Below are 25,949 nucleotides of genomic sequence, written 5' to 3'. Positions count from 1 at the left end.
AATGAAAAATACAGTTTAGTTGCATACAGTATTTTGAGTTTATGTTCCCAACTACTCAGGAAACTGTGGCTAAATGGTGGCTGGAGTTTAGGCGTGCAAGGCCAGCCTAAAGGTCATAGTAAGATCCCTGTCTTGAAAGCAGGAAGATGAGTGGGGCTTGAAGATATACTGCAATGGTAGAGATCATGAGGCCCTGGATTATGTAACATACTATAAAATATTTTAATACTATTTATATAGTTTAATACTATTAATAGTTTAATACCATTTACATAGTATTAAACACACACACATATATATATAATGTGAATAAAATGAAATATTCTTTAGGAATATATCTAACAAAAGGCATTCAAATCAGGTTTACTGAAAACAGCTAAATACTAATCAGAACAATCAAGGAAGATCTAGATAAATGGACTGGTGTACACTTTCATGAATTGAAGGACTCGGTAATATTAAGATTTAATTTTCAGTTTAGTGTGATGGCACACACTTGAAATTCCAGCACATGGGAGACTAAGACAGGAGGATCACAGCAAGCCCAAGACCAGCCAGGGATACAGAGTAAGAACTTGACACAAAATATTTAAAAAAGAAAGAAAGAAGATATTTCATTCTCCACATCTTGAATCTATAGAATAAATTCAATCCAAACAAAACTATAACACTCCTTTAAAAACAATATAAATTGACAAGATGAACAACTAGTTCATGCCTATGAATCAAACAGGGAGAAAAGGCAGGAGGATTGCCATGAGTCCTAGGACTACATAGTAAGCGCCTAGTCAGCCTGGGCTACAAAGTGAGAATCTGTCTCAGAAGGGCATGGTGGGGAGGTGGGTGGAGGGCTCAGTTAAGAGCACTGGTGATTCTTCCAGAGGACCTGGGGTCCAGTTATCAGCACCCATATAGTAGCTCACAATTATCTGTAGATCCAGTTCCAAGAGATCTGATGCCCACACAGTGGCCCAGAGACATGCATACAAGCTGAGTATCTAAAAGGACTGGAGAGAAGGCTCAGCAGATAAGAGCACTAGCTGCTCTTCCAGAAGACCTGGGTTCCATTGATAGGGGAGTTCAGCCCATCACATTTCGATTGTGGGGCGTGTCACCCTTAGGCTAAAGTTTACCTATAAACCTGGCGAGTGTGCTCCCACTAGCTCTCTCTCGCCTGGCTCCTGCGTTCGGACAGATCGGATTGTTTGGATTCTGGTGTAAGCTGGTGTAAGCCTTCTGTTTATTAAAGCTGTATATTTTGTATTAAGATAGTCTGGGGACTTTTCATTACCGATCGCCCTGCGACATCATTCCATTCCCAGTACCCACATGGAGGCTCACAGATGCCTGCAACTCCAGTTCTAGGAAATCTAAGAATACCTGTACACACATGTACAGAGTCATGCAGACACACACATAATTTAAAGCTAAAAATAAATTGTATACATAACTGACAAACATTTTAAAAATAAATAAATAAAAATAAAGCAGGGCAAGGGAGAAGGAAGAAACTAACAAAAGTGATTCTAAACATCACATGGAGTTGGTGGATTTTTCTGTCCTGGCTGCCAGCTCCCAAACAAATAACATGGAGACTTACTAATTATGGAAGTTTGGCCAATAGCTTAGGCTTGTTTTTAACCAGCTCTTACAACTTAAATTAACTCATTTCTATTAACCTATGTGCTGCCGTGGAGGCTCATTTACTTCATCTATGCATTTATCCATCGTGTTCACCCAGCATCTTAAGGCATTTCCCTCAGGTCTTCACCTTTTTCCCAGCATTCCCCTTGGCATCAAAAATCCTGCCTAGCTATTGGCAGTTCAGCTTTTTATTAAACCAATCCAAGTGACACATCTTCATGGTGTACAAAAAGACTATTCCACAACAACATAGAAATTCAAAGGAACAAAACAACTGTGAAGAAGAATAAAGTGGACTTATGTAACATAAACTAATCAGGACAATAGGGGCATAAGTATAAAGACAGACGACTTGAACAGGATACAATAGGAAGTCCAAAGGCAAGTCCACCTACAAACAACCGAGTTTTTAATAAGGCAGAAGGACATCCACATGCAAAATTAATAACCTACCCCAGGTATAAGGATTAACCCAAAATTGATCACAAAACTAGAAATGGAGTCTAGTTTAGTCATAGGCCAGCATGCATGAGGCTCTGGGCTAGGCTCCCAGCACCATGTATATAAGCACACATACATACACACACAGAGAAACTCCTAGAAGAAAACAAGGGAGAAAAGGCATGGTAGACCATGCCTCTAATACACTTTGAAGGCGGAAGTAGATCATCTAAAGTTCAGTGTTAGTCAGGTATAAATTGAGACCCTGTCTCAAGACAGCAGCAAAAAGTAGCACGAAAAATCTTTGTAGCTTTGGAATAAACGAAATTTTCTTAGGTATGATGCTAAGAACAAGGTACACAAAAGAAAATGAGAAATTAGAATTTATCTAAGTTAAGAATTTCCATTTTTGAGCAGGGCAATGGTAGCCCATGCCTTTAATCCTAGCACTCAGGAGGCAGAGGCAGTCAGAGCTCTGAGCTCAAGGCCAGCCTGGTCTACAAAGCAAGTTTCAGGACAGCCAGGGCCACACAGAGAAACTCTGTCTTGAAAACCCCAAAAAGAATTTTTATTCTCAAGCCACGTGTTTTGTTTGTTTATTTGTTTTGAGATGGAATCTCACTATGTATCCTTAACAGGTCTGGAAATCCTTTCTGAGTCAGGCTGCCCCCAAACTCATAGAGATCTGTCCGTCTTTGCTTCCTGAGTGCTGAGATCAAGACACTTCAGCTGCAGACTAGGGAGAAAAGAGGTGAAGAGCACATTTAACAGAGCATATAACTGCGGTAATTCTTAAAGGCCAGTGAAACAGCTTAGCAAGTAAGAGCACTTAGTGTTCCTATTGCTGGGATAAAACACTATGACCAAAGTAACTTGGGGAGGACAGGGTCTATTTGGCTTACACTTCCACAGCACTGTTCACCATCAAAGGAAGTCAGGACAGGAACTCAAGCAGGGCTGGAACCTGGAGGCAGCAGCTGATGCAGAGGCCATGGACGGGTGCTGCTTAGTGGCTTGCTTCTCATGGTTGCTCAGTCTACTTTCTCATAGAACCCAGGACCACCAGCCCAGGCAGGGATGGCCCCACCCACAATGGACTGGGCCTTCCCATATCAGTCACTAATAAAGAAAATGCCCTACAAGGTTGCTTACAGTCCCGTCTCAGTGAAGCACGGGAACTTACTGCCTGCCAAAGCCTGAGTTTGATTCATGGAACCCATGTGATGGAAACAGAGAGAGTGGAAGGAGAGTGTCTTACCACATGTTCACCGTGGCACATGTACACATACATGTGTGTGTATGTGTGTGTGCGCGTGCGTGCACATACATACAAAACAAATAGATATTTAAAACTTTTAAAACATTTTTTAATGTCCCAAAACTAAAACAGGGACTAGGGATGCAGCTCAGGTGGTAAAGTACTTGCCTAGCGTGAATGAATCCTTGGCTTCAATCCATGGCACTGCATACACCGGCATGGCTCTGTGCACCTATAATCCCAGCACTGGCCTGGAAACAGGAGAATCAGAAGTTCAAGGGCATCCTTGACTACATAGGAAATTAGAGACCAACCTGGACAACATGAGACCCTGTCTCCAAAAAACTAAATTGAGAAGCTAGAAAATGGCAAAACTATTAAAAAAAATACAAAGGAAGAAATATATTTTTTTAGTGTTGATGTTTTATTATATGCATGGGATAACTGGGTGACCTGTGGAGAAAATAAAGTTGCGTTGCTACCTGGATTTTACATCTAATGAAATACAGATAGATCTGAGATCTGAGCTCATATAGATCTGAGAATGAAGCTCAGTGGTAGAACACGTACTTAGCAGGCTTAAAGATCTAGGTTCCTCCCCGAGTGCCAAAGGACAAGAACAACAGCTAAACCATAATAATTATAATGGAACATGTAGGGTTTTTTCTGTTATGATTTTATAGCAGAGAAAACTAAGACCCAAAATGCAACCATTTTCTTCCTAAACTGAGACTGGTGACCCTAGCCTACAATGCCATCTACTCAGGAGGCTGAGGCAGGAAGATCTCATGTTCAAGGCCTACCTGGGCTGTGTGAGTTTAAGTGGAGTCTGGACAATTTGCTAAAATCTTGTCTCAAAATAGAAAGTAAAAATAGGACTGGATATCTAGTTCACATCGCTTGTCTACCTCTGCTTTTAATCCCTGGCAACACATAAATCATTACCTAACTAAATTTGGCATGGCAAAGTTACTATCTATAGTCCTGTGAGTCCTGCAATTTTATAATCCTAAAGAGCTTAGAATGAGTTAGAAAATTCCAAACAACCAAACAGAAAAATAATACCTTTCACTTTATATCACTTTACCCAAGTAGTAAAATTTAATAGTTGAATAATATAAAATGTTAATGAAGTCTTCCTACCAAGGAAATGGAACCCCAAATGAGCTACTGGTGTGGATAGAAATCTGCGTGTTTTATAGGACAATTTAGAAGTATCTATTGAAATTGAATACGTGTATAGTTTATGATCCAGTTCCACTTTTAGGAATATATTATTAACTACCCTGCGAATGACATACAAAATAGTATAATCAAGGGTGTTTATTGAAGAAAATAAGGGAAATCTTCTATGATAGATTGCAGAACATATACATAGTATATATAGATACAAAAGATGAACTATATGCCATACGTTACATTTGAAATTCCATCTGTATAAAAAGAGAATTGTTGGGTTAATAATGTTCTCCTCAAGATCCATATACTAGAACTGAGCCAGCAACCTAGGCCAGAACAGGCCTGGAAAGGTGAACTCCATGGGAGCAGGAGTGGATCTAGACCAAGGATATTTGTGGAGGTAGGGCTGAGTCAGCAACCTGTTCATAGCAGCTTTGTTTGTCATAGCCAGAACCTGGAAATAACCTAAATGCTCCTTGACCAAAGAATGGATAAGAAAAAATAAGGTACTGGTACACAGTGGAATACTTACTACACAGCAGAAAAAAATAATGGCATCTTGAGATTTGCAGGCAAATGGATGGAGCTTAAAAACATCATATTGAGTGAGGTAACCTAGACCTAGAAAGACAATTATCATATGTACTCACTCATAAGTAGTTTTTAAAACATAAAGCAAAGAAAACCACCCTAAAAATCACAATACCAGAGAACTTAGACAACAATGAGGACTCTAAGAGAGACATACATGGATCTAATCTACATGGGAAATTGAAAAGGGCAAGATCTCCTGAGTAAATTGGGAGCATTGGGAGAGGGCGGAAGGGGAGGGGAGCAGCAGGGAGGGGAGCAGAGAAATATGTAGAGCTCAATAAAAATCAATTGAAAAATCCATAGACTAACAAAAACCTCCACAGCAGGCCTGAGAGGCTCTGACATGGAATGCCCTTCTGTACACTGAGAATATGTGTTGCTTTTATTGGTTGATGAATAAAGTTGCTTTGGCCTACAGCAGGGCAGAATATAGCTAGGCAGGAAAGCCAAAGTGAATACAGGGACAAAGAAGACAGAGTTGAGGGAGATGCCATGTAGGCACCCGAAAAGAGAGATGCCAGTAGCAGCCTGAACAGAGGTAACATCACCGCCATGTGATGATACATAGATCAGTAGAAATGGGTTAATTTATAGGTAGAGCCAGCCAGTAAGAAGCCTCAGCCACTGGCCAAACAATTAGATTTAATATCTTAGCCTCGAGAGGTTACTTCATAAGTGGCTGTGGGGACTGGTGGGCGGAGAGAAACTGGTCTAGTGGGGCCGGGAGAGACGGAGAAAAGTCTCCATTTACAAGGTTCATTTTGAATTGCTGGTCAGAGCCATCCAAAAGACTTCCAAAACATTATTGACTATTTGCTGTTGCCTTTGGGTGTCTCCCAGAGATGAAAGGTAAGTCCCAATTGCTGAAGATATATACACTTTGGACACAGGACTCAGAGGACCTGAGCTGGATCTGACCTGAAAGTCTCCTCCCTGAAGAGCAGCTTTCAGGGTACCAGAATGTGTCATCTAAGCCTCCAAAAGAGAGAAGAAACCAACAGTCCTACCCAGTTATGACACCTTTGAACCACAACAATGGCCAAAATGCCACAATAACATAAGGGTGTAATGTGTCTTTTTGTGGGTGGTGGTTTCAAGACAGTTCGTATGTGTAGCCCTGGCTGTTCTGAAACTAGCTTTGTAGACCAGGCTGGCCTCTAACCCACACATATTCGCCTGCCTCTGCCTCCTGAATGCTGGGATTAACAGCATGCGTCATCACTGCCCAAAGAGAATATGCTTTAGTTAGGGTTTCTATTGCTGTGAAGAGACACCATGACCATGGCAACTCTTATAAAGAAAAACATTTAGTCCATTATCATCATGGTAGGACACATGGCAGTGTGCAGGCAGACACGGTGCTGGAGAAGGAGCTGAGAGTTCTACATCCAGACTGGCAGGCAGCAGGAAGAGACTGCCACACTGGGCCTGACTTGAGCATTTGACATCTCAAAGCCTGCCCCCCATGACACACTACTCCAACAAGGCCACTGCCTAATAGTGCCTCTCCTTGGTGACCAAGCATTCAAACACATGAGTTCATGGGGGCCATTCCCATTCAAACCACCACAGAATGTATATTTAAAGTTTTAAATTTAGTTGTTTGTGCGTGTATACATGTGTATATGTGCGTGCGTGTGTGTGTGCGTGTTTATGTGTATGTGTGAGTGCGTGCGTGCAGGCCTTCACATGACACAGCACATTTGTGGAGTTAGAGGACAACTCTTCATCAACTTGTTGAGGCAGACTCTGTCGCATTTCTGTTGCTGTATTGTACGCTCCAGGTTGAGTCTGCCTCCGATCTTGCTCAGGCAGTGCTGGGATGACAGATTTGGGCCACCACTTTCAGCTTTCTCCGTGGATTCCAGGGATTGAATTCAAAGCACCAGGCCGTGTTGTTGGAACCACCTCCCTGACCCCACGTTTAAAATTTTGATAGGTGGTGACAATGGTTCCTCAAAAAGAACAGTATTTTATTTTATCTTTTCTGAGTCAGGGTCTCCCTATGCAGCGCTGGACAGCACCAGACTTGCAGTGTTGCCCCTTGCCTCTGCTTCCCAAGCGCTGAGACTGTAGGCGTATGCAATCATGGCGGTTTACACGCCTTCTGTTAGAACTGGGGATGAAAATCCTCATCCCTCTAGATCCTGTAGATTCCAATGAAGTGGAAAAAACAAAACAGAGCTCTGGGGAAATAACTTATGAAAGCCCATCTGAAATGAATGTTGGAAGAGAGAAACAAACCCATATTCTCAAGGTGGATGACAACAGGCAGATGTCATCTGAAACACTAGACAGTAAAAGCATTAACTACCCTAACACAGATGCCATTTGTTGAGCACTGTTCTGCACCAGCATAGGGCTGAACATGTTATCTCCTGTAAGGAAATAGACAGAGATTTTAAATAATTTATTCTGGTTCACACAGAAATCCACATGCGAGTATAGAGGTGATGTCCATAAAATTCCACGTGGTGAGGGTATGGCGGTTGAGTGAAAGTGGCCCCCCTAGGCTTATAGGAAGTGACACTATCAGAAAGTGTGGCCTTGCTGGAGGAAGTGGGAGTGGGCTTTGAGGTGTCAGATGCTCAAACCAGGCCCAGTGTCCCTTCTCTTCCTGCTGCCTGAGCATCCAGATGTAGAACATTCAGCTACCTCTCCAGCACCATATCTGCCTGCATGCCATCATGCTTCCTGGCATGTCAATGATGAACTAAACCTCTGAACTGTGAGCCAGCCCCAATTAAATTGTTAAATTGAAAGAGTTGCTGTGGCTATGGTGTCTCTTCAGAGCAGTAGGGATGCTAGCTGAGACAGAAGCTGGACCAGGAGTGGGGGTTTGTTGTGACAGGCAGAATTCCTTTTTTGCCTGGAGAACAATGGAACACTTTAGGACTTTGAACTAGAAAAGCAACTGGACACTTTGAGCAGGGCTTAGTGGGCCATACCGGCAGAAGCATGAACGATAGTAGTGTTTAGAGTAGTTTGAATGGTGGGGGTCGACTCAAGAGTTTTCAGAGGAGAAAATTTTTAGATGTGGCCTAGAGACTGTTATGTGATATTTTGATGAAAAAAAATAGCTGCTTTTTGCCCTTGTTCAAAAAGTCTGTCTGGGGCTGAACTGAATAGTTTTGGATTAACTGTGTTGGCAGAGGCAAAGCTCAAAACAGCCCAGTAAGATTTCTGTCATGTCCCTATTAGTGTTCACTCTTATGCAGATCTATAGTGAAAAGGAACAGGTTAAGTAAGTAAGAACACAAAATGTACAGTTTGAAGAGCAAAGGGGCCTCAGGAAGAGGAATGGAACTAAATCTGTCCTCAAGGAGCTAAAGAAAGAAAACCCTGGTGTTAAAGGGAATAAAGGGAGTGGTGACCTCAGGGTGAGACCCCCACCGAGCTAAGCTTCCAATTTGTGAAAATGAATTAAAGAAAAGTAAAAAGGAATTAAAGAAAAGTTTGGGGCTAGGTTTGATGGTACACATCTTTAATCCCAGAGCTCAGAAGGCAAAGGCTGGCAGATCTCTGAGTTCAAGACCAACCTGGTCTACAGAGCAAGTTCCAAGACAGTCAAACTTAGGCAACAAAAGACAGAAAGCTGGTGAAGATGTAATTAAATGAAGGGGGCATGTTCCAGCCCTAGGAAACAGCAGAACTTAGCAGCTTCAGCCACATGGTTCTGGCTGAGAGTCAAGGATACATAAAAGTAGTTATAGAATCTCCTTCTGCAACTAAGGAAAGCCTATGTAGGACTGTCCCTGCACAAAGGTTCTAGAGAGATCATTGTGTGAAGCTGTGAAGGTGAAGCCTTGGAGATCCTAAGAGACTGGAGATGCCAGAGGAGGAAGCTGGGATGCCTGCAGAGAAAAGCCGCTAACAGGGATGGAACAAGCCTAAGAGAAAAAGTGTATAGCAGTCAACAAAGTTGAAAGGGCTTGAAGATCTGAAGAGTGCTGTGACATCAGACGTGGAAATGCAGACTTTGGAGTTTGCCCAGCTGGTTTTTCGGTCTTGCTTTGACCCAGGTCACTATGCTCCCTTTCCTCCCTGATGAAATGGTAATATATATCCTGCACCACTGTATGTTGGAACTGCGTGGTCTGCTTTTTATTTTGCTTTTACTAGGAATTACAGTTAAGAGATTGTATGAATTACAGAAGAGACTTTGAACTTTTGAAACATTGTTGAGACTGTGGCAGATTATGGGGACTTTTGAAGTTGGACTAAATGCAGTTTTTCATTATGATATGGGCACAAGTCTATGGAGGCTGGGGAGTGGAATGTGGCATTTGAGTGAAAATGGCCCCCAGAGGTTCATGGGGAGTGACACTGTTAAGAAGTGTGACATTATTGGAGAAAGTGTGACAATGGGGGCGGGCTTTGTGGTTTCAGATGCTCCAACTAGGCCCTGTGTAACTCTCTCTCTCTCTTCCTGCTGCCTGACGATCCAGAACTCTCGGCTACCTCTCCAGCACCATGTTTGCCTGCGTGCGATCATGCTTCCCACCGTGACAAAAATGGACTAAACCTCTGAACTGTAAGCCAGCCCCAATTAAATGCTTTCCTTTAGATGAGATGCTGTGGCTATGGTGTCTCTTCATAGCAATAGACACCCTAAGAGAGAAGGCAACCATGCAAACAGGCGTTCACAGAAAAGGAGCACAGTGGAGCAGGGTCTGGCTTGGGGCTATTGGGGGACCACACACCTGCTGAGAGAGTTTTGGAGATGAAGACATCTGTGTTATCCTGAAAGGTGAGCAAGCCACAGAGGATGCGCAGAGCATGGGAGATCTCGGTTGAAAGACAGAACACAGGAACTCCTGGGTAAAGGACAAGTAGAGAACCGTGCTAGTGTAGACACAGAAGTAGGAAATGCTTTGGATGGAATACGCCGGAGGATGCTGAGCTTGCGAGAACTGCCAGACCCTAAAGCACAAGGATGGAACGGCATCCGAGGCTGGGCAGAACGGCAGAAGAGGCACCGTGAAGGAGGTCTCATCCCAAGTGGAAGAATGAGTTTTCTTCTGGAAATCATGGAGAGCCAGGGGAAAGACCTGATCCAGAAGAATCCTGGTTAGATTTGCATTGTGATTGGATAAGTGTGATGTCAGGCTGCACTGTGGACTCGAGAAGAGGGGCCTGGGAGGTAAGGAGTGGGCATCTAAGCAACCGCTAAAGCTCTATGGAAAGAAAACAGAGGTTTTAACGGATATACAAGATGGTTCAAGCCTCATTTAAGAGGTAAAAATGTAGCCTGTGATGACAGGCTGCAGGTGTTACAGGATATTCACACTATAAACCCTGAGCTTGAGTTTGCATTAATTAAATGAAATCAACCTTAGGTCAGGAGGCGGAGTCAGCAACTAGTTGACAGGAAGTAACCATAGAGAGTCAGGGGGGTGCTCTGGAAGATGGATAGAGAAACACACAGGAAGTAGTAGGGAGGGACTTTGAGCGTGGTGGTCTTTTTTGGTTTAGCAGAGCAGAAGGAGGCTCCCCTTCTAAGACAACTGAGAAGAGGAAAGTTCAATTAGCTGCTCCTCAACCTCTCTGAGCTAGCAAGTTTTCTTCCCAGCCTCCGACTCCTGAGTCTTATTGATACATAGAACAATAGAGATTTAGTTTAGAACTACATTTGGTTATGGCAACAGCAGGAGGCGGATCTGGTGGGACACAGGCCAGTAACTGCGGAAGGACACTTCCGGCTAAAACAGTAGTAGATTCGGGTACAACTGCTTTGGGGAGGTGAAACGACATAGGTGGGAGGGAGGAGAGAGAAGGAACGTGTGGTAGCCAGGGCAATGGAGCACTGGGGGTGTGCTGGCCTCACTGTGGTCAGGGAGCAGGAAGAAGATAAAATAACTCCTTCAGGGCATGTAGAGTTGGAGATTTCTGGAATGATCTCTGGTAAAGAGACCTAGCTCTTTTTACCAAGAAGGGAGCCAGGCAGTGGTGACCGTGTCCTTTGCTTAACAGAAGCTTTTCAGTTTCAGGAAGTCCCATTTATTAATTGTTTGTCTCGGTGTCTGTGCTGCTGGGGTTCTGTTTAGGAAGTGGTTCCCTGTGCTAATGCGTTCAAGTGTACTTCCCACTTTCTCTTCTATGAGGTTCAGTGTGGCTGGCTTTATGTTGAGGTCTTTGATCCATTTGGACTTGGGTTGTGTGCATGGTGATAGATATGGATCTATTTTTATTCTTCTATATGTTGATATCCAGTTATGCCGGCACCATTGTTAAATGTTTTCTTTTCTCTATTTGATTTTTTTTTGCTTCTTTGTCAAAAATCAGGTGTTCAAAAGTGTGTGGATTAATATCTGGGTCTTCTATTCGGTTCCATTCGTCCTCTTGTCTGTTTTTATGCCAATACCAGGCTGTTTTCAGCACTGTAGCTCTGCAGTAGAGTTTGAAGTCAGCAGTAGGTACTCTAACTGCTGAACCATCTGCCCAGCCGCTTAAAGTGACATTTTTAAGGTATGAAATGATGATGGCACCTATGTACCGCACTTAGAGCCTGTCCACTGTTTGCTCTCCCACCCGTGAACAGCAAAGGACTGGACACTACCTACCTACTGACCATTGTCCATCCATCTCCTGTTTCTCCCTGCTTAGCTTCACAAGCACTGGGATTATCCACACCGTGCTAAAACACTGTTTTGTTTTGGTTTTGTTCTATGTTTTCTGCTTGTTGTTTTCACTGTGGGAGACTGAACCCAAGGCCTCATGCAGACATTGTAAGTGAACATTCTATTACTGAAACACACCTACGGTGGGAACAGGGTCCTTTGATTCTGACATTGAACGCAGGCAAGGGCTCCCAGGAGTGAACTTGGTTCAGGTGTGAGGTAATGACAGGGTGGCTACAGAGGCCTCTGGTGATCCCACAAGCATTCTCAGGCTTGGGATAGCCCACACCGGCCAATCATTGCATGCAGATGCCCTCGGGAGAGAACCAGAGCTGTCTTCCTCCCAAGGCACGTCCTGGAGAGACTCACCTGTGAGTCAGCACACCCACACCTACACGCCTACACCTAGGAAGAAAGTGCCTCTGTCCAATGAAGAAGGCTTCCTGGCTATAGCAGTCACTTTAATCACCTTACTGACCTGAGAGGCTGTTGACCTTCAGAACCCAGCTCGGATTTACCTGTTCCGTCCTCAGCAGTCTTCCTCACACCACTTCTTTTTTTTTTTTTTTTTTTAGATTTATTTGTTTATTATGTATACAGTGTTCTGCCTGCATGTGTCCCTGCCCGCCAGAAGAGGGCACCAGATCTCATTACAGGTGGTTGTGATCCTGTATGAGAACCTGCAGCCCTGCTGGATGCACTTGGAGTTTCGGTAGATATGTGTTGCACTGGATGGAATAGAACCCTCTAAGATTATAAAAGGGAACGTTTGCCGGGTAGTGGTGGTACACATCTTTAATCCCAGCACTCATGAGGCGGAGGCAGGCAGATCTCTGAGTTCTTGGCCAGCCTGGTCTACAGAGCGAGTTCCAGGACAGGCTCCAAAGCTACACAGAGAAACCCTGTCTCGAAAAAACTAATAAACAAATAAATAAATGGAAAAATTGGACTTGAATGTCATGGAGGATAAAAGAAAGGGAAAAAAAGAGGTAGCTTGCAGACAGACTGTGTTCTCAGACCCTTATCTCTCCCCTTGCTTCTCCTGGAAGATCCAAGCCTTTCGTGTTCGAGAAAATCAAGTAGTGTCTGGGCTGAGAATGAAGTAGGACAGGAACAAGAAAAAAACAAAACCTGCAACATGCAAGCAGCCACGTGGATGATAGAGCCTTTCAAAAGGGAGAAGTGAAACTCAGAGAAAGAAGAGGCCTCCAAGAAAGAGCAGAAAACAGTGCCTTGTTCTTGCTGCCTATCCAACAGCCGCCCCCCAGATTCCTACATAAAGAAAGGCACAGAGGGACTGGACAGGGGCTCAGAGCATGTGAATGCACACTGTTCTTGCAAAGTACCAGAGTTTGATCCCCAGCACCCACATCAGGACTCCAGCACTTCTGGCCTCCACTAGCACCTGCACTGGTGTGTGTGTGTGTGTGTGTGTGTGTGTGTGTGTGTGTGTGTGTGTGTGTGTGTGTGCACCCACAAGAAACAAGCTTCAAGGCACAGGTGTGTACCCACACCAAATGATACAGCCACAGACAAAAATGATTTGAAATTCTTGTCAATGAATAGGTGTAATAAAACACAAAGTCTAGTCTTTGTACCTAGTCAGCATCCCACATTCCCTTATCGTCCAGGAACAAAATCCTGGGTTGCACCAGCGTTTTTTCTGCTCTTTGTCCCCAAGTCTGATAGTTTCCTCTGTTTTTTTTTTTTTTTTTTTGGTTTCTTAGACGAAGTCTGAAGACCATCTCTGCTAGTGACCAGCAGGGGGCAGTGTTCAACAAGCAATGGTCAACGTTTGCAGAAATTGGGCCTGGAAAAGGAAACCAAAGAAACGGGCTCTCAGACCCCTTTCATTTCATTTTTTCTTTTCTATTTCTCTGAATCCCTATTGTATTTCTTCAGCCCCCACCCTAGCCCCACCCCCACTTCCCTGGCTATAATTTCTCCAGTCTTAGTTTAGTATATCTCACAGCTTGCTTGCTTGCTTTTTTCTTTCTTTTCTTTTTCTTTTTCTCTTTTGACCTTTGAGACAGTGTTTCTCTGTGTAGCTTTGGAGCCTGTCCTGAAACCCACTCTGTGGACCAGGCTGTCCTCAAACTCACAGAGATCCACCTGCCTCTGCCTCCTGAGTGCTGAGATTAAGAGCAGGTGCCACCACTGGCGGGCATATGGAGCACTTTCATGCAAATCTCATTTAATCCCCCTAGCACTCTGACAGGCCTTTAATTGTTTTCCCACTTTACAGATGAAGAAGTTGACAGCATAACAGACAGTTTGTTTATTACAGTTTAAAGAGTAAAGATGAAGTAAAAGCCTACACCTGTATTCCCAGAACTCAGGGAGCTGAGGCAGGAGGATGGCAGCAAGTTTTCTATCTCAACAATACTAATTAGGAAGGAGAGAAGGAGGGAAAGGAAGACAGGGAGAGAGGGAAGGGAACTGGGTCACCACCAGTCCTCTGGCTGTCCGATATGGGCTGGGCTTTCTCGCCCTCTGCACAGCATTGCGGCTGTATGGCCCTGTTTCTCCACCCCCACCACCCCCACCCTCCACACCCCATGCCTCCCAATCTTACAGACGAATGGTTTTGTGTGTTCCTCTCCTGTGTTAATGACCTGCAGTGATGACGTTCTTGCTAACTCACCCTCCATGCTTGGTCAGATTCGAAAGCACAGGAAAGATCATTAGAAAGAAGCAGAAAGATAAAGGCTGGGGCCTTCTAGGAAGAGGAGAGGAGGCAAAGGAGGCAAGCATTCTGTGGAGCCTGGAGAAGAAGGGGTGGGTGAGCTGAGAAAGAGGGGTGGGAGAGAGAGAAGCACCCGCATTCTATGCCCAGGCTGTAAAGGGGCACAAACAGGGACTCCATTGTGAGGGCACAAAGAAGCCATATGTCTGCCAGTCGACCTCAGTGTGTGTGTGTGTGTGTTTGTGTGTGTGTGTGTGTGTGTGTGTGTGTGTGTGTGTGTGTGTGTGCAGAGAGGACTGGCTTAGAGACCCCATTCTGAAGCCCTTGGGGCCTTGCCTTCTGCTGTCACTGAGTTAAGGCTTTCTGAGATAGAAGGCAGGGCGGCAATTATATAGCAGGCAGGACTAGAAGATTAGAGCCTGTGGCCACCAGGGGATGAACAACTGCAAGAGACCGCAATGTGCATGGGCGCTGGAAGAGGAAAGGGATGATGTGTCGGACTGTCCCTCGTCTGGATCTCCAAGTAACCTCCCCCTCACCCGACAGCCCCCTTCACTCACACCCTGCTGGCTCTGGATCTGGGTTTTGTTCTTAGTCTTGTGATTTCATTTTGTTTCTTCTTTCAGTTTTTTGAGATTGGGTCTTGCTATGTAACCCTGGTTGGTCTCTATATAGCCCAAACTGGCCCTCGAACTTGGGATCATCCTGTCTCTGCCTTCCTGGTGCTGGGATTCCAAGCCGAGTCACCATGTCCTGCTTTGGAGCCGGGTTCTGGAGCCCTGTGAAATGAGCTGTGTTGTTCTCTCCCTGCCCTCTCTCAGTGCCTGTTAGCTTTGCAGCTTCCCCTTTCCTCTCCTTCCCTCAGCCCTGGGACTGCCATCTCCCGCACTGCACATACACACACACACACACACACACACACCCGCTCCCGTCTCCTGTCCCCCTCCTCCCCTCACTCTCTGCCTCCTTCCCTGTCTTGCCATGCAGAGCAGAGCGGCAGCCGAGGCCAATTGATTATCTGAAGAACTTCGGAGTTAGCAGCACAACAGCTGCAGCTGCCCTCTCTCACCACCCTCAGGCCCTGAGGGACCTGCGAGGGGAGGGGCCCCTAACCCTTCTGCTCTCCAGCCTGGGAGGGAGGGAAGGAGATGGTCCCTGAGTACAGAGGCATAGTGCTAAGGCTTGGGCTCACACCCAGGATCCTGGGAGTCATCGTGAGTCACGACACTTTTCTGGAGAAGCAGCTGTCCTTGAAACAAAGGTGTGACCAGGCACCCAGGCAAGGCGGGGTACAACTGTCATCCAAGCTTTCTAGAGGAAAAAGCAGGTGCTTGCTAAGTTAAAGGCCAGTCTGGGCTATTTAATGTGACTTTGTATCAAAATAAGTAGATAAATAAATGACCAAGGGTGTTGGTCATGTACAGTGCTGCACCCTTGTAATTCTATCCCTGGGGAGACTGAGGTAGGAGAATGGCAAGTCAGAGGCCAGGTTGAGTTATATAGTTACACCTGGTATCAAGTTTTTTTTAAAAAAAAAATATTAGGGCTGAAGTCTGGAGAGTTAAGAGCACTGACTGCTCTTCCAGAGGTCCTGAGTTCAAGTCCCAGCAACCACATGATGGCTCACAACCATCAGTAATGAGATCTGGTGCTCTCTTCTGGTATGTGTATACATAATTAATTAATTAATTAATTAAATTAGGGCCAAGCAGTAGTGGTGCCTTTAATTCCAGTCCTGAGTTCAAAGTCCCAGCAACCACATGGTGGCTCACAACCATCTGTAATGAGATCTGGTGTTCTCTTTTGGTATGTGTATAATAATAAATAAACAAACAAACAAATAAATAAATGAATGAATAAATAAGGGCCCAGCACTTGGAAATCAGAGGCAGGCAGATCTCTGTGAGTTCAAGGCCAACCTGGTCTACAGAGCAAGCAAGTTTCAGGACAGCCAAGGCTACACAGAAAAACCCTGTCTTGAAAGCAAACAAACAAAACATTTAAAAGGAAGAGAGGTAAGAATGGGGGGAGCTGAACGCTGGGATCTTCCAAGGTCCTTCCAACACAGCGCTCAAATTTCCCTGGCCTCAGTTCAGCCTGCCCTCTTGCCAGGCTCTGGGCATAGAATATTTCCCTTAAATCACCCGCAAAAGAGAAGACGTCACATCTTAGGAGTTCCTTTCCAATCGTCATCCAAAGCCCTCTTGCTGATGGCATTCTGCAGTCACCCTGGGATGTATGTAGTACATACTGCATTGTGCTGAACCAGAGGGTGGATGTCTCAGTAGCCCCTTCCCATGATTGAAGTTCAGCTATCTCGCGTGGCCCTAAGTTAGGAAAGGCTCTTCCAGAGATCCTTCTGGAGTGGGAATGTGCTCTAGGTGTCTCTTTACAGACTAGATAGATACTCCAGCCCCTCTGCCTGGATTTCTCCTTATGGGGCAAGTGGACAGCTCCAGACTCTACAAAATTGCAAGTTTTTCTTGGAAATAAAATCTATTATGCTATAGCCTCTACTCAGTGATCATGATTCTAGCTCCTGGAGACATATAGAAAGTCCATTTTTCTTCATTCATCTAGTATTTGAAGATAAGGATGGTTTTATCTCTAAATCTACTCTTTGCTTGCTTTGTTTCTTTGATGTGGGCTCTCACACATATTCCAGGGTGACCTCAACTGTAGCTGAGAATAATTTTGATCCAACTGCTGCTGCCTTGAAGTGCCAGGGTCAAGGGGGTGCAGCCAACCCCTTTTATGCAATGCCAGGGATCAAGCCCAGGTTTCTGTGCTTGCTAGGCATGTACTTTACCAACTGAACTGCCCCTAACTATACTATAAATATTATATATATATTCTAGCCCCTAAATATACTCTTATCAAGACAAACATCATTCCTGTCCCCCATTCCCTGTCCCCCCTCCACCACCCGCCCTCCCACCCCGATGGTACAGCACTGGCCTACAATGTGTGAGGCCTCTGGTCCCATTCCCAGCATCAAAGCAAAAGCAAAACAAAAGCCCCAAATGTGTCTTCTGTTTTCCTTGTAGCGTGGTCTCCAGACCTTTCGCCTTCTCAACCATGTGATGGGCCTCTCTGTTCTATCAGTGTTCCTCTTAAAAATGGGGGGTCCAAAGAGCACCACCTGGCAGGTTGGCTTCCTTTAGGGAGGCCAGATAGAGCAGGAAACACCTGTAATCCAGCACTTGGGAGGTTAGCAGGTGGAAAGATTTCAAATTTAAGACTGCCCTAGACTGTGTGTCTGTCAAGGTTAAAGCCAGCCTGGGCTACACGAGACCCTGTCTTCAACTGACCCACTTACTCCCCCTCAAAAGAAGCTGATTCTAAGTCTGAGTCTTAACTGTGTCCCTAATAAGTTTGTGACCTTGGGAAAGGTGCTCTCTGGCTCTGGGTTCCTTATAAGTTGATTTTAGAGTTTTTTTTAAGAATCCTTCTGGGTGCTGGCGAGATGGCTCAGTGGTTAAGAGCACTGACTGCTCTTCCAGAGGACTGGGGTTCAATTCCCAGCACCCACATGGCAGCTCGCAGCTGTCTGTAGCTCCATTTCCAGAGAATCTGACATCATTATACTAATGTACATGAAATAAGGTTAAATAAAGTTTTTTTAAAAAAAGAAGAAGAAGGAGGAGGAGGAGGAGGAGGAGGAGGAGGAGGAGGAGGAAGAAGAAGAACCCTTCTGAGGCCGGTTCAGCACCTCCTCCCGCTCTGGTGTTTTGGGCAGGTTCTAGGCTGGACTTGAACCCATGACTGCCTGCCTCAGTCTCACAGACTCAGCCACTCAGCACTCTATTTTTTTTAATTCCTCTCATTCTCTCACTATCACGTCCTCCATCACGCTCCATCCTGTATCGAATGCTGCAGCGCACAGAACAGACCACGAGCTGTTTCAAGTAATTTTGATCAGCTTGGAGATGTTCAAAGAAAAGGTAATGCCTTGATTTTATACCATGGCTTTCTCCAGCAGCAGGGACCTACAGACACAGGTTTAACTTAGGTTCAGCTGCCTTTTCTCAAGGCCATAGTGAGAAAGATTTGCAAAGCAGAAAGCCTCACTCCATGACTGCTAAAATGGAAGGTATGGGATTTCTGGTAGGAGACCTGGGGCCTAGGCACAAGCTCTTTTCCCTGTAGGCCCTCTTCTCTGTCTCCATTTATTTACCACACGAAGCTCTCATCATGATACAGACAGACACTCTGAAGAGGTTTCAGTGCCTAGGACCCTCGATGTCCACTTTACATTAATCTTTTTTCTTTCTGTCTTTCTTTTTGTTTTTTGTTTTTCGAGACAGGGTTTCTCTGTAGCTTTGGGGACTTGTCCTGAAACTAGCTCTTGTAGACCAAGCCAGACTCAAACTCACAGAGGTCTGCCTGCCTCTGCCTCCTTAGTGCTGGGATTAAAGGCGTGCGCCACCCCCGCCCGGCTATATTCTTCAGGCCAGCTTCCCAACACAAAGCAGCCACAACCATATCTGGTACTAGATCGAGGTCACTTTAATTTTTCTTTTTGTAAGAAATTAGCAGTGTAACCAGAGAAAGACTTACACACAGGACACCAGATCCGGACTCTGGGGTCTGCTCTTGGTGGTACTGGAAAAAGCAGAGTCAATAAAAGGAATGGAGGTGGTTAGGACTGGAGCAGGACTGCCAGGGATGGAGGGGTTGAGAGAGAACACCAGAAGGTGGGAGGCTGGGGGAGGGGCACTATTCCAGAGGAAAGGGGGTGGGGACAGACGGAGCTGAGGAAGGGGTGCTGATATACTGGGTAAAGGGATCCCCACACATCCCTGCATTGGAGAAGGAGCAAGAAAAGGAAAGAAGGTACCAGGGAGAAAGGAGGGTCCCAGCAAGAGTTAGCTGTGGGGAGCCCCCCTCACCATACCCCAAAGTGCATAACTCAGTAATAAATAGTAATATTTATAAATAAATAAATAAATGCATGAATAAATAAATACATAAATACATAAATAAATATCCTTGTAGAGCTAGGAGTTTGCTGTGAGGGTGGATGGAGCATGGAGAAGCAGTGAGTTCATCTCTTCTACAGGGATTCTAAGACCCATGGACTCATGTTGCACAGACTACAAAGGGCAGGTGGGGCTCAGAGGCATGGGCGGGACTCAGCAGCACGGGCGGGGCTCAGCAGCATGGGAGGGGCACCTTCCTTTCCGTGGCAGCTTCAGAAAGGAAGTGGGGGGGAGGATATAATAAGAAGGCCGTAGAGCATGCACAGGAGGCCGTAGCAGGCATCCCCTTGCATCTGAGGGAGGAACTGACGCGGTTTGCACGTTTTCAAGGTCTCCTGGGACCGAAGCGGCTGCTGCTGAGCTGCCCCACCCAAGGCCTGGGCCTTCTGCAAGGTGCCCTGGGCTATTCGGAGACGACGTTTTCATCCCAGGACTGAGGTTTTCCTTTTGCTAGCTGCCACAGGGGAAAGGAGAAAATTGGAATGGCAGAAGTGGGAAGAGACAGGGGAGCGGAGCGGTCAGACAACTCCTAGAGAAGGCAAGGCACTCACTACCAAGTAAGATCTGAGGTCTGTATAATTCTAAGCCTCAGGAATAAGATAGGAAAGGAAAGGCAGGCTTTTTCTATAGCCCCTGACTACCCAGGGGTCACCTCACTCATTTTTCTGTCCCAAGAGCCCGTTCTTCTCCCAGGCATGGCTGGAGAAGTCTGGGACTTAGGAACCCACTCCTCACTCTCCCACTGGTCATTTCCCTTTGGATTCTGATGCTGAATCCCACCATTGCCAGAAGAGAATATGGGTCTAAGGTCTCTGAAAACTTGGACATAGGGCAGAAGAGGCAGCAGCTGAGCAGAGGCTAGAGTTGGTAAATCCAGCAAGGGCTCCATTCTGACCACTCAGGCAAGCAGCTCTGATCAGCTACGCCCTAACAACTCTCTGAAGGAACCCATGCTCACATGCCCAGGTCAATGAAAAGAAACCGGCCTTCAGGACCAGCGGTGTGAGCCCTATCCTCTGGGATGGGAAGAAGACAACCATAAATAATGCATGGTGGCAGGGATCTCAGAAGAGGCCCCAGGAGGAGGGGAGAATCCAGGGTGGGAGATGGGCTAAGTTCAGACGTCCAGCACGTGATTCAGGTAGGAGATGTAACAGATGGCCAGACGCAGGATCTCAATCTTGGAAAGCTTCTTGTCTGGGGGCAGAGTGGGCAGCAGTTTGCGCAGCTCGGCGAAGGCCAGGTTGAAGGCTTCCACGCGGATGCGTTCTCGCGTGGCATGTGCTGTGCGGTACTTGGCCGTGGCTCGGCGCCGACGCCGGCGCTCCTCCCGGCTCAGGTGCTGCAGGTCTTTGCGGCCGGCCTCTCCGAGCTCTGAGCTCCGGACCTGGCCCACTCCGGGATCCCCCGACCCAGCACCATCCGGGCCCGGCCCGCCCCCACAGTCGCTAAAGCCCGACTCGGTCTCCGAGTGGGTGGGAGGCAGGTCCAGCTCCATGGTGTCAGAGTTGAGCATCATGTTGGAAACCCCCAGCTTAGTGAAAGCCGGATCACCCCCTACCCCTCCCTCTCGGAGCTTGAAAACGGGCTGTGGGAGAGGCAGGAAGGGTCTGGAGCGCTGCGGTCCACCACTAAGCTCAGGAAAGCAGAGTCGCTTCAAGGTTCCATGGTCAGGATTCGAGCCTGGAGCCTGAAACAGAGAAGGAGAAATAAGAATTGACTGCTGAATGGGATGAGCGGCTCAGAGTTGGGAACAGAGTGGAAACTTGGAGTCAGAGCTGTCCAAGGTTAGAGAGACCAGCAGCCAGAAAAGAATGAGAGGAAAAACGGAGGAAAGAGAAAGCTCTAGGGAAGACACAGCAGGCACGCTGACACTGAAGAAGAGAACTGAAGACCTAAAACCGCTGACTTCCTAGAAGAAAACAGAGGGGAAATCTTTTGAGACATTGGACTTGGCCTTCATTTTTCTTGACTATTAGAAGCATAAGCAGAAAGAAAAAGAAATGTACACCAAACTTAACTGTAGCACACTAAGAATAATTACCACAGTGAAAATTCAACCTATGGAATAAGGAAGCAGTCACAAACCATATATCTGGTAATAAGTTCATATCCAGAGCATATAAAGAAGTTCTTAGGCAGGTGTGGCAGCATATGTCTGTGTAACCCTAGCACTCAGAAGACTGAGGCAGGAGGATTGTGAATTTGATACTGGATGCATAGTGATACTCAGTCTCAAAAGAGGAAAGTACAGAACAACGAAAATATTGCATAACTTCATTTTGAAGTGGGAAAAGGGCTTGAACAAACATTCCTCAAAACATGATGTACAAATGGCCAACGTGCTTATGAAAATACATGGCATATCATTGGTCACTAAAAATGCAAATGAAAACCACAGTAAAATATCACCTCTCATTCACTAGAGATAAAACAACAAAAAACAAAACAACAGAAAGAAAAAAAACCTAAAACTCAATCAGTGTTGACAAGAATGTGAAGAAATAGGAACCCTTGTTTATAGGACTGTAGAGTGGTACAACTGTTATTGAAAACAGCCTTGATGTTCCTCAAAAAAAACAAACAAACAACAACAACAACAACAACAAAACACCCGAAACTGAAAATACAGTGTGTTCTAGCATTCATGAGATATTGGCACACCCATGCTCATAATAATAGCAGAAGCAGCTCAAATCTTCACCAGTGGAGCAGTGGATAAACAGAATGTAAATATGATGTATACATTATAGATGCATATATCTCTATATAAACAAAAATAAACATAAAATTATATAAATATATACATTATAGCTTCGACTAGGAAGGGACTCCTGTCATCCTGCAACGTCGATTAAACCTTGAGAACACTATAAGACAAGCACTATGACTCCACTAGTTTAAGTTTCTCAAGTCGTCTAATTCATAAAAACAGAAAGTGGAGTGGTGGCTGCCAGGGGCTGGAGGGAAGGCAAAGGGGAGTTCTTTTATAAGGATCATAGAGTTTCACATTCAAAAGATGAAAAATTTCTGGAGATCAATTCCACATAAAAGAATATACTCAACACTCTCGGGTTCTAACCTCATTTGCTGTGATTGCAAATTTTGTTGTGTGTGTGTGTAGGGGTTTTTTTTGCCAGGTGGGGGCTCACATAATAATAAATAAGGGAAAAGACAGAGAAATAGCCCCAAGGGAAGTTGGATATAATTCTAGCCCTTTCCCAGCAGTGAAGGGAGGACTGTTAAACCTTGGCTTTGGGACCCTCTGTCCTCTTGTTCCTTGCTGGGGAGAAGAAGCAAACACAGAGACTGGTCGTTGTTGCATATGCTGGGGTATATGAAGCCTGGTACAACTTTCTCAGTACCACGGCTGGAGACATTCGATCCTGCCACCCTGCCCATCAGAACCAAGGAAAGCTGTTTCTCCTCAGCACGTCCTGCTGCCCAGGACCGCCAAATTCTGCAGCTCTGTCCTTAGCACAGTTAGCCCTTTCCATTTCATGGTCTCTTGGAAAACCTTCAAGGTAGACGGGGGACACTCACCCACAGCCTGCACCTGCGACACGGTCTGCAGAGGAGGACACAGGGAGTTTCTTGGAGCTACCCTTATGGAGACCAGGTAAGTTTACTTGGCCCAGAATCTCTGGGTCTTTCACAGTGAGCTCAGCCTTAACAGAAACAGAGGCACTGAGACTCCTTCCCAGTCACCATGCCCTTCATCCCCAGCCCTGGCTTTCCAGCTGACGGACAGTCTCACAGGACCACTCTTTCTCCGAGGCTTGCCCCCACCCCACCACACAGAAGACAGGTTTGAGACCAGAACAGTTACTAAGCCTTTAAGGGGACACTAGATCACTAGCTTCTGATGATGGAGAGACACCTACACACCAACCACACCATAAAACAGAAGCTGACTAAAGCTGAAATTCTGAACAGGGTCCAAAGAAAGAAGAGAGGGGAGAAATAGTGTGGGGTGGTGGGAGAGCAGTTCCCAGTAGTCCATAATTCCCCACTCCCAGGGTGGGCTGGAACCAAGAGTTTAGCCTTGGAGTTCCCAGTACATCTATCACAACTGGATTCCCTCCCTGACCAATCCCTATGTTCCCACATCTTCCATCACCCTCTGATGCCCTCCCTCTCTCTCTCATGCTCCCCATCTGTCACAACCCATCTCCACCTGCCCCTCCCTTCTCCCCACCTCCAGTCCTGGCAGCAGCTTCTATTTTCCCATCAAGTCTTTTTCCTCCATGTCTGGTCTCAAAGTTTCAGGCTCCAAGGAGCAGGGACGCAACAATTCCAAGCATCCAAGACAGAAATTCCCACCCTACTTCTTCAAACTGCAGTTGACAGAGGCTGCACAAAGAATCCCAGAGAACCGGGGAAGAGAGAGAGAGGCAGAGGCTGAGGGAGACCCAGCTAGGGGAAGGTTCTGGGAGGAGGGGACTCCAACCAGAGATTGGGAGTGGCATGCCCACCCTTCCTTCCAGCCCATGGTTTCCCCTTACCTAGAAGGAGTCTGCCAAAGGATCCAACCCAGCAAACGAGGGGTACAGTGTAGAGCGCTCCAGTCTCTTCTGGCTGCTCAAGGGTCATCTGCCTGCAAAGTTAGTAGTCAGTTTCTAGAGCTCTTAGGGATAGCTTGTTGTGGCTGAACAGGCTCCAGGACGGATGAGAGGAGTACACATGGTGGAGATGTGGGGCCTAGGCAAAAGAGGGGTCTTAGTCAAGCACTGGAGTCACCCACACTCATACACTCATACACACACTCATACACACTCACAGACACATACACACCTGTACTGGCCCAGCCTTATGTGTATATATATATGGAGATACACACACACCCCTAGCTCTCCATTGGCTGGCCCAGGCAGCCCCCTCATCAATATTAAACAGCCAGGCCAGGCAGCCATTGGCAGAGGGATCTGGGAACCCCTTGGGAGCTGGGGGCGGGGGCTGGCCCTGAGGGGGGCGGGGAGTGGGGGAGCAGGGACATCTGTTCTCCATGCATATTTCATAAGCAAGAAATAGAGAGCTGGGGAAGGGGTGGGGCTGGGGCGAGAGCCAGGGCAGGACCACAGATGAACCCCCTCAGTCTCTGCACTAGAGGTAGTAGGGCAGGGTCTCCAAAGAAGCTGGATTTAAAATAGTTCCATTCTGAGTTCCAGAGTGGCTTTGACTGCCCGTTCTCCATATCTCCCTTCTGGGAAGAAGGTTCTCCCTAGTACTAACAGCGAAACTATGAAAAGACTAAGAGAGCAGAACTAAGATGTGGAGGAGGACCTGAAAGTCCTCCCCGTAAATAAGTTCTCATACACACAGGATGCACAGTTAGGCAGGCTGCTTCTCGCTACTGTTCAGGTCCGAGCTCTTGTCATCCTGGGACTCAAGTACCCCATTCTCCCACTTACCCCATCACCAGGCTGGAGTGGGGCCAGATTCTAGATAGAGACCCCTCTGCCCGGGGAGTTATTCTAGACTGGTCAGCCCAAGCTGATCCACAGGGAATCAGGGACTTGGGAAGAAAGCCGGGAGAGCTAATAGGAGAGAAAGGAGGAGATCCAAGAGAGGCGGAACAGAGATGGGAAGGACTCTGGGAGAGGAGGGCAGGGCAGTCCAGGCTGCCTGAGCGTGCAGACCATCAAATGAGCATCAAGAAAAGTAGATACAAAATCATGTGCAAATGAGCACTGATTACGCTCACTTGGAAAGCTCAGCCGCCTCCAGGGTCTGTGCCTGTGCGTATGCGTGTGTTTGTGTCTGTGTGGGTGTGCTGCAGGGTAGCCTGAGAGGGGAGCAAGTTTCTGGGGCCAAGGGAAGCAGAGAAGCAGTGGGCTGCGTTTCAGCGTGGAAATTCTCCCATGTACTCAGCTGCAGGACGCATCCATTGACCCTCGGAATCAGAACATACCATGACTAGAGAGACCCCAGACACAGTGAGCGACAGCGAAAGGGGCTCTGTTAGTGCACGACCTTGGGCAAGCAATGACCTTTGGGCCTCAATGTCTGTTTCCTTTAAGATGGGGTAAATTATAACTATTTAGGTTGCCATGGAGATCAAAGTGGATAATGCTTGTAATAAGCATAGACCCTAGTAGGAGCCCACACTGTGAGAGAGATTTACCACTTCACTGTACCTTCTCAACCTTTTCTGGGCTCTCTCCAGGGTTAGGCCTTCCCTATAGGGAATCCTATAATTCCTCCCCAAGCTCACCCTCCTCTTCCCACCCCCAGGCCTGGGAGGTGCCAACTCCCACCTGGGCAGGCCCAGACAGGTGCCCAGGCGCCAGCAGATGGGCTGAGCTGGAGGGGAAAGAAGGCCTGAGGAGGGGGTGGGGGGGCAGGGGATCAGGTGGCGGGTTGGTTCTTGCATCATCATTGCCATGGTGCTGATTAAAAACCAATCTCTACCTAATGAGCCCCCAGCAACAACAATCCTACTTCCACCACCCTCCCGCCCTCCAACCCATCTAAGGAGTGGGGAGCCGGAGACTCGGAAGAATGGGCCATGGGAGAGAGGATAGGAGAGAGGGAGAAGCAGAGGA

At 46.4% G+C, this 25,949-nt stretch overlaps 1 protein-coding gene across 1 annotated transcript; it reads right to left on the bottom strand.

The window, feature by feature from the left end:
- Positions 1–18,920: 18,920 nt before the first annotated feature.
- On the bottom strand, positions 18,921–24,180 carry Nhlh1 (nescient helix-loop-helix 1). The gene is made up of 2 exons (XM_048448904.3): positions 23,910–24,180; positions 18,921–21,094 (listed from the first exon to the last, which is right to left on the bottom strand). The coding sequence occupies exon 2, from the start codon at positions 20,921–20,923 to the stop codon at positions 20,522–20,524; it is 402 nt and encodes a 133-aa protein (XP_048304861.1). The 5' UTR covers positions 20,924–21,094; positions 23,910–24,180; the 3' UTR covers positions 18,921–20,521.
- Between the last annotated feature and the right edge of the window lie 1,769 nt (positions 24,181–25,949).

Source organism: Myodes glareolus, chromosome 5 (genome assembly GCF_982192425.1).
Source record: "Myodes glareolus chromosome 5, mMyoGla1.1, whole genome shotgun sequence".
NCBI lineage: Eukaryota > Metazoa > Chordata > Mammalia > Rodentia > Cricetidae > Myodes > Myodes glareolus.
Note: the sequence above shows the minus strand (reverse complement) of the source record. Positions and strands in the feature narration are given on the sequence as shown.